Raw genomic sequence first — 12,999 nt, forward strand, 5'->3', positions numbered from 1 at the left:
GAAGGGTAAGGTTGTGATGGAGAATAACTCCGTGGGCTACAGTTTACCTGTTCAGTGTCATATTAAATTGCCACTTACAATAGAGTACGATAAATTGATATTGTTGTTATGCAAAAAATGAGTATGAGGAAAAGTTCAGTGATACTTAAAGTAACTGGAAGATATCCGTATTTCGTCACTCCGCAAGGGGTTGATTTTTACTCGGAGTTTAACATCGACGATGATGAAACTTTGAGTGATTTTCTGAGGACTCCGGACGAATGCCGAAATTTTTTTGTAATAACAATGTTGGAGATGTACGTGAAGGTTGAAGCCGTTCCAAAAAACGAGGTTGTGCGTAGTAGAGATAACCCCCAGTCATCGGGTGGTTATTCTGGAGCAGTTTTTGCCAGACAGGTTCAGGAAATAGTGCGGTACCATGCCATATAACGTTGAATAGGAAAGTGCTGCGAAGGTGGGGTTAAGTCCCCTCGCCTGTCCCATGTACCCAACTGCTCGTTAAGCCATGCCATAAATGTGTCGTCCGCCCTGGACCGATCATCCCTCTCATAATGTAAAGCATGCCATACAAGCAGAGTCGGTATAGGCTGCGGCAGGCCAAACCGACGAAATACCCGTTCGGAGGCATGGTGCTCGAAATATCAAGGCATATGAGCGGGACAGAAGCCCTCCAAATATGTCGGGCCGAACGTGCAATATGCTGGCAGGGTACCTATCACCTCATTGCTGTACGGAGTCCAGATGAACTATCAAATAAAAACACAAACCGTTAGTATGCACAACACTAAGTTAATCTATAACAAGTAAGTTTAGTTAGATATTCACCTGTGCGTCCTCCAGCAGATCCAACACATCCCTGCAGAGGGGAGATTATGATGGGCATCATACTCTCGTGCAAGAGTACGACGCATAACCCACCTACAGGCTAGAGGGAGTTGCGGAATTTCTACATTAGTCGGTAGTTGTGGTAGAGATGGCTGAAACTGCAGAAATCGCTCCTAGACCCAAACCTAACATACAAAGTTGACGTAAATTATAAGATTAACTATAACTAGGTAGAATTGTAACTAATGGACATATTATTTAAATATGTTATCACCTGTAGAAGTGGCAGAAAGCCACCAACGTCTCTCTGTGTGCCGATGCAAGCCCGACACATCTGCCTATACAGATATGAGATGACAACACCACCCCAGTTGTAGATGGCTGTATCCTCGATCCGGGCAATATGATGCAGAAAACGGAGGCTCACTAGGTTTCCCGAAGTGTTCGGGAACAAGACCCCCCAAATAGAAGGAGCAACAGCAGCCTCGTATAACTCTGTACATCCACCTCCGCTGACTCGTCGGCGATAGTATGGTGGATCTGCACCAGGTGGTCTCTAATGGGGACCAACTGTATACGACTAGACCCAGATGCTATCTCCTCGTCCTTCGGCATGAAACCCGTGAGCATGTGCAACATATCCCAATATGCCTGCCGCGAATAATATCTCATGGTCGCAGGCAGTAAAACTGGCAAGCCATCAACGGATAGGCCATATAAAATCTCAGCATCCTAGAGTGTGATGGTGGCCTCGCCGATGGCAAATGGAAAGTGTGCGTCTCAGGTCGCCACCGCTCAATCAAGGCCGTGATCAAAGCATAGTCGAGCTGTATCCGGCCAATCCTAATAATCCTATATAATCCCATCTCATCCAGGTAATGGACTACGCGGGGATGTAGAACGCGGGGAGGACTCAAAAACTCCCACAATAGTTCCACTCTCCTAGCCCGGAAAGTCTGCGTAAGCAACTGTCCGTCCCATATATACTCGGATCTATGCTGGGGCTGTAGGGCTAATAGATCCAACGTCCGAGGGCCGGGATGTATAGTCGCGTCCATGTCGTCAACTGTAAATTCATATTTTTTAATAACTTAATTGTACAAATTATATATATATATATATATATATATATATATGGATATATATATATATGGGTTCAAGGCTCGATATTTTGAGGACCAGTGACACCAAACTATCATTAATAATTATGTGTTTTTATTATAATTTAAATTCATATTTTTTAATAATTTAATTGTACAAGTTATATATATATATATATAGGTTCAGAGCTCGATATTTTGAGGACTAGTGACACCAAACTATCATTAATAATTATGTGTTTTTATTATAATTTAAATTCATATTTTTAATAACTTAATTGTACAAATTATATATATATATATATATAATTTTCGGAAAGGAATTTTCAACAACCAGTATAAAATACTTAAACAAAAGGATTTCTAAGCTAAAATACTACACATTACTACGCTACAAGGCTCTAAATTTTACTACGCTAAAAGGGTCTACGTTTTACTACGCTAAAAAGGTCTAGATTTTTCTACGCTAAAAAATAATCTAAACTAAACATAAACAACAAATAAATTTAATTGCAAATAAAACACAAAACGACATGAAAATACATATATATAAATTAGGATATTAACAGACAAATTTATTTTACAAATTTATATTTTTTTAGAAAACACTAATATTAAATCCGGATAAATTTAATATGCTAGTTTCGAAAAAAAAACACAAACCGAAATAAAACACATACAAATCAAATAATATGCATTATTATAAATGTTTCAACTTAAAATAAATCGAAATACCTCGATTTAGATTTCGGAAAGCAAAAAATTGAAATTTTGACTCCGGAAGTGTGAATCAACAATAACACGAAGCTCTACTGTAATGTGGGACCTACATTCTTCAAGTTTTATGTATCGGGGGGGGCCCAATTTTTTTTTTTAAAAGGAGGGCAGAAGCGGGTATGGGGTGGGGGACCAAGAAGAGAGGAGAGGTTAAAAAAATGGAGGATGAAACGATGAAGAAGACGGAAGAAATTTAAAAAATGTATGTATAGTGCACGGTGTTGTGGCGCTATACCTGTGCCGTGTCAGCTTTTACAGTATAGCGCCACAATACCTGGCGCTATACATAACGGTGCCGTTACAGTTAATGTATAGCGCCAGGCATTGTGGCGCTATACATAAAAATGTAACTTTTTTTTATCACCTATTTGTATACTTTGAGTCCAAAAGAACCACATTTTGGTTCCGGACTCTACAAGTTCTGATCGACAGAAATATATTTTAGGAATTTCATCGAGATTTGAGATTCTCGTGTTAAGTACAAAGTATTGTTAAAAGACGAGAATATACATATGTTAAATTGTTAGTGTTCAGAAAATTCCTTCAAAATTTGTGTTGATAATTTAATCCGTTATTTTATCACATACTATAGTTACTCAAGAACTCAATAGTCCAATGTTATATATTTTTTCACATGGTCACCTTTTGACAGAAATTACACTTTGATGAAATTAAATGTGATTTTTGTTATCTCTATAACTGATACTCTTACAATTTTTTTCTCGGTAGTCGGTCCTGTTTTAAAGACTTAATTAATTTGAATTCACGTCGATAAGTTTATGACCTTTAGTTAAGATATTGTGCAGAATAACTCGAGCTCAGAGGAAGTAACGCATGAGCAATGATGGTTTTTAAATGCGATTTAAAAGATATAAATAAAATCAAATATATATTTTTAAATTTACAACGTCTACACTTCCTTTTCCCTTTCACTGAAAAGAATTACGTTGAGATAATACTTAATGGTACTCTAAAAATGTCACATGCATGCTTTCTATAAATAGGTAAAAGAAAGTGTAAATGCTACTTATAATGCTATCAATGTTAGCTTTCACTTTCTGATTACCACAATAGAGAAAAGCACCACTTATTGATTACCATAAAAGTTATTGATGTCTTCACATAGCATCCCTATATAATATTCATTTATTATAAAAGCTAAATTTTTTCGAAATCGATTTTAATGTTATATTATAATATTTGTTCTCTATAACAACACTTCATTATAACAGCAAAAAAATATCGAAACAAACAAGGATGTTATAGAGAGTTTGACTGTATGTGTTGACCATATGTGGATCTAAGGTTTAAACTCGGTGAGTTTATCATTTAAGGTTTTTGATATTGAGCTCATTATATTTTTACAGTTATAGATTAACAGTCAAAAAATATCGAAACAAACGAGGCTGTTACAGAGAGTTTGACTGTATGTGTTTACCATATATGGATCTAAGGTTTAAACTCTGTGAGTTTAACGTTTAAGGTTTTTGATATTGAGCTCATTATATTTTTAAAGTTATAGATTAATATTTACTACTCCCTCTGTTTCAATTTACGTGAACTCATTTGACTGGACACAGAGTTTAATAAAAGAGAGAAGACTTTTGAACTTGTGATGTAAAATGATGCACATATATTTTGTGTGTCTATAAATCATTGCATAAAGGTAAATTGTTACCAAATAAGAAAAAAGATCATTCTTTTTAGTATGGACTAAAAAAAAATAGATTTACATAAATTGAAACGAATAGAGTATTTATTATAATTTTAATAAAATTTTACACATAAATTTATATTTCGCTTCAAAAATTATGGGTCAAATCGAACTCTTGGATTCATTGGTAATTCGCTCATGGTGTTAACTACTATGATTAATGATAATACTGTATATGCACATGTCATATTGCATTCATATTGAATTGACGTTGAACTATCATTTCAGAAAAATATTTAAATATTCTTAGTTCGCTATAGCAAAAAAACAAAATTTACTCAAAAATTTGCCATTTTACTCTTAAATTTATCACGATAACAACAATCCAGTAAAATTTTATCAAATAGAATATGAAAAAAATAAAATGTACACAAATCACACGCATACTTCGAATGAGTACAAAAACTGTTACCGGGAGACCCTCGGCTCAAAAAACGAATTAAATTTATCAGAAAATACAATAAAAATTTGTCAATATTTTAGAAAGCTATCTGCTACCATATTGAATTCAAGTTAGTCTATTTATTTTCTCACTTCAAGAAATTACAAAAAGTAAACGGTGAACGTGAAGTTCCAATTTGAGGGATGTATCCGTACACTATAGTGTAAAAGGAGCCGATTGGTTTTTTTAGTTATTTACAAACTTATTTTTAGACTTTATATCTTTTTTTTATATATGACAAATTTACTATTATACGTAAGAAATATATTTTTTACACGTAAAAAATCTAAAAATATATTAAAATTATAAAGGGACATAATGAAAAATTATTTCTCGAAAACATTGGTTTACCCAAGGGGTAATATGTTAAGATCGAAATAATCACGTATCATGCGTAAGCTAGTAAAATAAATCTTGAATAACGATAAATCAGACAATAGAAGAGAAATATATCAAAAGAAACACAAATATTTAACGTGGTTCGGTCAATTGGCCTACGTCTACGGCGGAGATGAGCATTCTACTATATAAAAAAGAGTACAAATATCGAGAGAACAACCTCATGAGGAGGCAAATACAAGTGGCAGGGTAATACTTATCCCGAAAAGTTTTCCCTCCAAATAATACTCTCTAACCCTTTATGACTATATTGTGAAAACTACCGCGTACCGAATAAAAAGGAAAGATCCTTAATTTATAGAAGTTTAAAACTTTTTCCTCTAAAAATACGAGAGCCAAATATAAAATATTTATAATTTTTTTTATAAAAAAGGGGTCATTTATAATAAATACATTGCTCGAGAGAGAGGAAAATCAAGGGCGATAAGAAATTTACACAAACACCTGAAATAAAAATGAATTGTATTTGACAAAGCAGTCTGTGTGGCTACAACATAGAGTCCCCCCTCTTGTAATAATTTTGCTGAATAGTGAATACCCTCATTAAAGTCTACTATACTAGTAGTAGTAGTACTATTTTTTGGCCATGGATACAACCATTAAAACCACAAGAAAAGTTGCAGAGAATCTCCAGTCAAGTCTCAACAAAGGCTCATACTGCTGTACAATACAAGTAGCAGTAGCTGTAACAGTTACTACAGTGAGTTAACTCAAAGATAATGGGTGGTTGAGAGAGAGAAAAAAGAAACAATATTTTAGTAAGTGTGTGTATAGAGAGAGATGAAAAGGGGAGAAAAAAGTGGGGTTGAGACAGCAGAAAAGCAAGAAAATTTAGGGGAAAAGTTGAAGAAAATAGGGAAAAGAGGGGGACATAACACACCAGTAATACCCTTTTTGAGGTTCCAAAATTATCATAATCATAATAATAGTAGTACTACTACTGTTGTTGTTCAAGAAAGTGAAATTGGAGAAACCCCTTTTCATAATTCTTCTGTTTCTGCTAGAAAACTTGCTGCAATTCTTTGGGAGCTTCATCACTGTAACATTCCTTTTTCTAAAATGCATAGTAGTAGTAATAATGTTGTTCCTCATTCAAGAACCAGGCGTCTTCAGCCTTATCACCACCATAGAAATCATCTTTATGAGGATAGTAGTAGGGTTCTTGAACACCCTGATCCTTCCCCAAGTTCACCTGACCTGGTAATTTTAGCTACTTTTGTTTTTACCCTTTTGTTTTAATAGTGGCAAAAGTTGGTAATTTAGTTAGTATTGTATGATTCGGGGGGGGGGGGGTGGTGGTGGTGGTTTTTGATTATATTTTCTTGATTGTTTGTGGTAAAGTTGGAATCCTTGAGTTGATTTTATAGTTCTGAGGGTGTTTATGCTAACTTATTATGTTGTTGGAGTTTCTAGGTCATCAGAATTCCCTCTTGTTTTTCCAATAGCTCTGTGAATGGTAGTTACCATTTGTCTTGGTAATTTAGCTACTTTTGTTTTAATAGTGGCAGAAGTTGGTAATTTAGTTAGTATTGTATCATTTGGTGGATGGTTTTTGATTATATTTTCTTGATTGTTTGTGGTAAAGTTGGAATTTTTGAGTTGATTTTATAGTTATTAGGGTGTTTGCTAACTTATTATCCTGTTGGAGTTTCTAGCTCATCAAAATTCTCTCTTATTTTTTCAATAGCTCTGTGAATGGCAATTACCCTTTTGGTTACTAGTGGCAGAACTTGGTAATTTAGCTAGTTTTCTTGATTATTTGTGGTCTCACCTTCTCTAGCCCTCGGTTTATCTGAAACAATCTTTTTGTCCTTCCAGACTTCCAGACCAGGGGTAAGGCTGCGTACATCCTACCTTCCCCTGATTCCACTTGTGGGATTATACTGGATGGTTGTTGTTGTTGTTGTTCTTGATTATTTGTGGTAAAGTTGGAATCTTTGAGTTGATTTAATAGTTTTGAGGGTGTTTGGCTAACTTATTATGTTGTTGGAGTTTCTAGCTCATCAGAATTCTCTTTTGTTCTTCAATAGCTCTGTGAATGGCAATTACCCTTTTGTTTAATAGTGGCAGAACTTGGTAATTTAGCTAATTTTCTTGATTGTTTGTGGTAAAGTTGGAATCTTTGAGGTTTTGGCTAACTGATGTTGTTGGAGTTGCTAGTTTTTACTGTCCCCTTCTGATTCTCTGTCTCTGATGTTCTTTTGTTCTTGTTCATCTCAATTTAATCCACAAGACTTCAACTTTTACAATTCTAAATATGCCTCAGATTCTTTATTTACTTCAAATACTCTTGGATTTGTTAGATCATTTGAGTATCTTAGCAAGCAAGAGATACTGCTTGATTTGCACTAAAGATTATGCTTTGATTCCATAGAGCATTTCATTGCAATAAACTTTTAAGGACCAACAGGTGGTTATGCCTCTAAAGGATTTCCAGCAAGGTTATTTATCACGTTGTCTGAGTTTGTTTTCATGCTTTTGACTGTTGTGCTGGAATAGAGGCATAATCTATTTGGGGTGAGGCATAATCTGTTTTGTACTGGAATAGAGGTGGTTGAAAAGAGCGCATGGATACCCTAAATTTGTTTGACATTAAGGGCGTCGTAGTAGTTGTTGAATTCTGTGTTCAGTTCCTATCTCTTTTCTAAGTTAGAGTATAATTTGAGCTAGCAAAGTTTTGAAATTGTGCAGCATTCACTGACATTTGTGTCTTTTTTATGCCAGCCAGGGAGTGCGGGCAGTTTGAGGAGGCATGTAGCTGCGTCATTGATGCAACATCATCGATCAATTGAAAGGACCAACCATGCGATACAACCTGTATCTCCTGCAAGCTATGGCAGTTCAATGGAGGTAAAGAGAGTTCGTAATTTGCATCGATGACATCTTTATGGGCAATACTTAACTATACTATGGAGAAGTCAATTATGCAGTATTTCATTAAGGAATTTAGAGCTGATGGAAACTGAAGGGGAGCCTTGGAGCAATGGTAAAGTTGTCTCCATGTGACCTATATGTCACGGGCTCGAGTCGTGGAATCAACCACTGATGCTTGCATCAGGGTAGGCTGCCTACATAACACCCCTTGGGAAAGGCCTTCCCCGGCCCCTGCGTAATGCGGGATGCTTCGCGCACCGGGCTGTCCTTTTTTAGAGCTGAAGGAAACTATTTCTCAAAGTAACTTAGGTAAAGAGATCTTATACTCTTTGCATCACAAATCCTCGAAGCCCAATGTCCATTAACTTTAGTTGACCCTTTGCAGCCATAGAATAAATGTCCTTATATCCTAGTTGTTGATTATTCCAATTTTCATAGCTTCTTTCACTGCGAACATCTTGAGAGGATCAATTTTTTTTTCCAGAGGACATTTTATCTCATGGTTCCGAAAAGTGATTAGTAACTTAAATTGGCCATTATTATTCATTGTGGTTGAGGGAGTCCTCTCCACAACAGTGAGTCAAAAGTTCAAGGCTGATAGCCTGAAAGTGATTCGTAACTTGAAAAACTTGCTCCACTAGTTATTTCCCTCGGTAACTATGGAGCAGTCATCAGCTATCCTTTGACCAACATTTGTAGTTTTCTCTTTAGTTTATCTTCAATGTCTGTTTCCTTCCAAGTTATTACTGGATTAATCTGATTGATAACTGCAAACTAAACAATCAGGAATGCAGTTGAAGCAGGCCGTTCCATTCCCTTTTTTTCAATCGCTTGAGCAAGCTATTGTTCTAGTGGATATTGGACAATCTAAGGCATGATTAAAATCCTTTAAATCTGAATTCTAAGATGTTTGTTCCACTGGTGGAACAGTTTCTTTTAATATTTATTTCATTTTTGTGAGACTTGATGCACGAGGCCAATTGTTCAAATCCCATTAGCAATATTTTCTTGTGGCCACCTTTATGGTGCTATAGTTTGTCTGTAGCACGTGCCCCAAGTTTCTCCTTCTTGAATGGATCTAATGTGACTTGTGATGTGCTTCTAGGTAAACCAAAAAGAATGCTTATGCCAAGTACAACAAACGAAAATGACCTTAAAATTATTCTTCTGCACCTTTAGATTGGTAGATGATACGGGGAAAGTACAACGGCCGAGAACATCACTCAATAACTTGTTGTTTTAAGGATAATATTTGTGAATTCTTCATTATTAGAAAAGGAAAATATCATGTAAATTCTTTCCTAATAATGCATCTAAAGCTTCACATGTATATTCTTTCAGATTGCACCTTACAACGCTGCAGCAACACCAACTAGTTCTATAGATTTGAAAGGGAGAATTGGAGAGGCAAGCTACAGCCTAAAAACATCTACGGAACTATTAAAAGTACTGAATCGAATCTGGAGCCTGGAAGAGCAGCATGCATCCAACATGTCACTCGTGAAAGCATTAAAGAAAGAGCTAGATCATGCTCGTGTCCGGATCAAGGACTTGGTGCGACATCAGCAAGTGGATAGACATGAAATAGATGAATTGATGAAGCAGATAACAGAGGAAAAAGTGGTAAGGAAAAGTAAGGAGCAAGATCGGATTAATTCTGCTATTCAATCTGTCAGAGATGAACTGGAAGACGAAAGGAAGCTAAGAAAACGCTCCGAGACCCTGCATCGGAGACTAGCTAGGGAGCTGTATGAGGTGAAAACATCTCTTGCTAATGCTTTGAAAGAGAGGGACAAAGAGAAAAAGTCGCGACAACTTCTTGAAGACCTTTGTGATGAGTTTGCTTGGGGAATAAGACATTATGAACAAGAGCTTCATTCTGTAAGACAGAAATCAGACAAGGATTGGACTGAAAGGACTAACGGCGATCAACTAATTCTGCACATTTCTGAAGCATGGCTTGATGAACGGATGCAGACAAAAGTGGAACCTCAATATGATCAAGGTGATAAAAGCTCAATCGTAGAAAAATTCAGGTCTGAAATAGAGACCTTCCTTCAAACTAAACAAACTGATATCAGGAATAATGGTCGCTTAGGGAATCCCACCGACCGAAGAGGTTCTCTGGTTTCCATCCCTCTTAATGTTCCTGGCAGTGCTCCACAAGATGAGGGTGACGACTACGATTCTGTTAGCAGTGATTCACACTGTTTTGAGTTGCAAAAACCAAGTGCTGCTGAAGAAACAATGAGACCAAATTACATTTTGAGGAAACCTGCGTTACACGAAAGGTCAAAAGGTAGCAGCGTGTCTAATTTGCAAGTGAAGTTTGAAGAACAGATGGCTCGAGCTTCATTACCAAGTGAAAGGAGGAACCAGCTTGACGATAAGGATCCGGGAGAAACTAGTGAAAAGAACCAAGTTGAAATTAGCACTTCGAAGAAGTTCGAAATATGTGAAGTAACAGAAGAAGATAATAGTTCTGGAAAAAAGAATAAAGCTGATGGAACACCTGGAGTCAACTCAAATTATATGATTGATGAATTAATTAGAAGTCACTATTTATTGTCAGAAGGTGGAAACATGCCACCTGAAAATGATTATGAGTTAGCTTCTTATGGAACTTCAGTCAGGAATGCTCGGGCTAGTCCGGTCAGGCAATGGACGGAGAAGCTTCCTCCCTCACATGAGAACATATCTGAGTCATCAACTAAATTGCCACCAGATTTAAAGGAGAATACTTTGAAGGCCAAACTACTGGAAGCAAGAACAAGGGGTCAACGTTCACGATCACGTTTGAAAGGCACCAAGATTTCCTTCTAGTTCTTATGTTTAAATGCTTTGGTAGCTTGAAACAGCATAATGCATGTCAATATTATGGCAATCTGTATGCCATATAAATAGTCGTTGCATGGCAAGTCAACAACATATATATATAGATGAGATGAAGCGAAGTATTTACTTCTGAAAGCTGATCATTTTGTAATGATGGATGAGATGGCAAGTTCAACTGTAACAGCTCCGCATCATATTTGAGTGCCTGCACAGAGATCTGAGTGTTCTGTTTAGGTGTGGTTATTAAAGAATCTTGTTACATTAGCTGCACATCATGTACATTTCTCAGAAAGGTTACCACTTTCCTTCAGTGTACATGGAACTTTTGTTTATATTGAATTTTTCTGGTCTAGGCATGTGACCAGGAGATCACGGGTTCGAGCTGTGGAAACAGCCTCTTGCAGAAATGCAAGATAAGGCTACATACAATAGACCCTTGTGGTCCGCCCCTTCTACGGATCTTGCGCATAGTGAGAGCTTAGTGCACCAGGCTGCCCTTTTTTCTCTTCTGGTCTAGGCAATCTTTTGACTAGTTGGATGATTTTTGTACCTTAATGTTTCATTCAGCTTTGAGTACATTAATGGTGGCTATAAACTAGTACAGTGACACAAGCTCCTTAGTTATAAAAATGTACTTTTGGATATCCTCTTGAGTCCATAAAAGACCTGAGAAACTTGCTTTTTAATGTACATAGGATTCTTGGTCTTGGTCCCCTTACATAATTGATTGTGTTTTCTCATTGAAGTCTATAACACTTGACCATAGGTTATACAGTGGTGGACCTGAAAACAAGGCTAGAGACATTGAGACATCATGTATGTCAGATATTTTCACCAAGGTGAAATGCAGGGGCGGCTCAAGTATATACGGCATAAAGCCAAAGTTTAATATGAGGTCTAAATTTTTAAAAGAAAGTTATGCGATATATTTTTTATTTAAAGTCTATTTTTCTAGTTTTTTTTTGAGATATAAAGTGTTAATAATCCTTTATATAATTGATTTTCCCTAATAATTCGTTTTCGATAGATAATATAGCCAACTCATTTAATCTTTTTTTGAGATACTGTTAATTTCAGATAAGATTTTATAGAGCAATAGAAGTATAGAACTATTGAAAGCTTAAATTTCTTGGAATATGAAGAGATCGGGAAAAGAAAGATTGACTTGAACAAATTAAAAAAGGGAGAGTAAATTTTTTACATGTTGTCTAATGAAGGAGTAAAAAGTGAAAAATTGAAACGTTGGGAAAACTACTCATCTACCATGTTTAAGTAAGTCAAATTATTACTTTATTTATGTATCTAAAGAGTTTTCTTTTCTTTTATATTGAATTACATGTTGTCTAATGAAGGAGTAAAAAGTGAAAAATTGAAACGTTGGGAAAACTACTCATCTACAATGTTTAAGTAAGTCAAATTATTACTTTATGTATGTATCTAAAGAGTTTTCTTTTCTTTTATATTGAAAACTCTACTTTTGTATTAAAAGTACTAAATATTATTTTATAAATACATATAAACATTTTTTTTTTAAAATGGGGCCCCTAAAATTTGAAGATCTAAGGCAGTAAGGCAGTAGCCTTATTACTCAACACATTAGAGCCGGCCCTAGTGAAATGCCGGAAGGTAAAAACACGAGATGGTTTTTTCCATCTGCCTAAGTCTTTGGTAGACAAAGTTACTTGAAACAGATGTTGGTGGAAAGATAGCAAGTAGTCGAGATGGACTCAAGCTGGTTCGGACATCACCGTCATTCAAAGAGAAAAAGTTAAATCCAAAATCACAAATTCGAAAGTTCTTCACCATTTGTGTAAGAACATGTTCCATTATACAAGTTTCCCTTCATCAAAGTAACTGAAAGCATTATGTAAAAGAGGCCAACTACCCCAAAACCACATGACAAGCAATGGAGCTGTTAACAACTAGAATATTAAGAAGAGTCATCATTAATTTAAGTCATCTTCCTTAAGATTAGTTTCTGTCTTTGGAATGAAAGGCAGTATTTCCTTCCTAAGTTCAATAGCAAAATCTGA

The 12,999-nt window shown here is 35.9% G+C and overlaps 1 protein-coding gene across 1 annotated transcript; it reads left to right on the top strand.

Annotated features, from left to right (window-relative positions):
• The first annotated feature begins 5,779 nt into the window (after window positions 1–5,779).
• LOC104223037 (uncharacterized protein At5g41620-like) lies at window positions 5,780–11,561 on the top strand. Its single transcript, XM_009774387.2, has 3 exons — window positions 5,780–6,457; window positions 7,982–8,107; window positions 9,473–11,561. Exons 1-3 carry the CDS (start codon window positions 6,038–6,040, stop codon window positions 10,952–10,954), a joined length of 2,028 nt encoding a protein of 675 aa, XP_009772689.1. The 5' UTR covers window positions 5,780–6,037; the 3' UTR covers window positions 10,955–11,561.
• The last annotated feature ends 1,438 nt before the right edge of the window (window positions 11,562–12,999 follow it).

Source organism: Nicotiana sylvestris, chromosome 8, assembly GCF_000393655.2.
Source record: "Nicotiana sylvestris chromosome 8, ASM39365v2, whole genome shotgun sequence".
Lineage (NCBI taxonomy): Eukaryota > Viridiplantae > Streptophyta > Magnoliopsida > Solanales > Solanaceae > Nicotiana > Nicotiana sylvestris.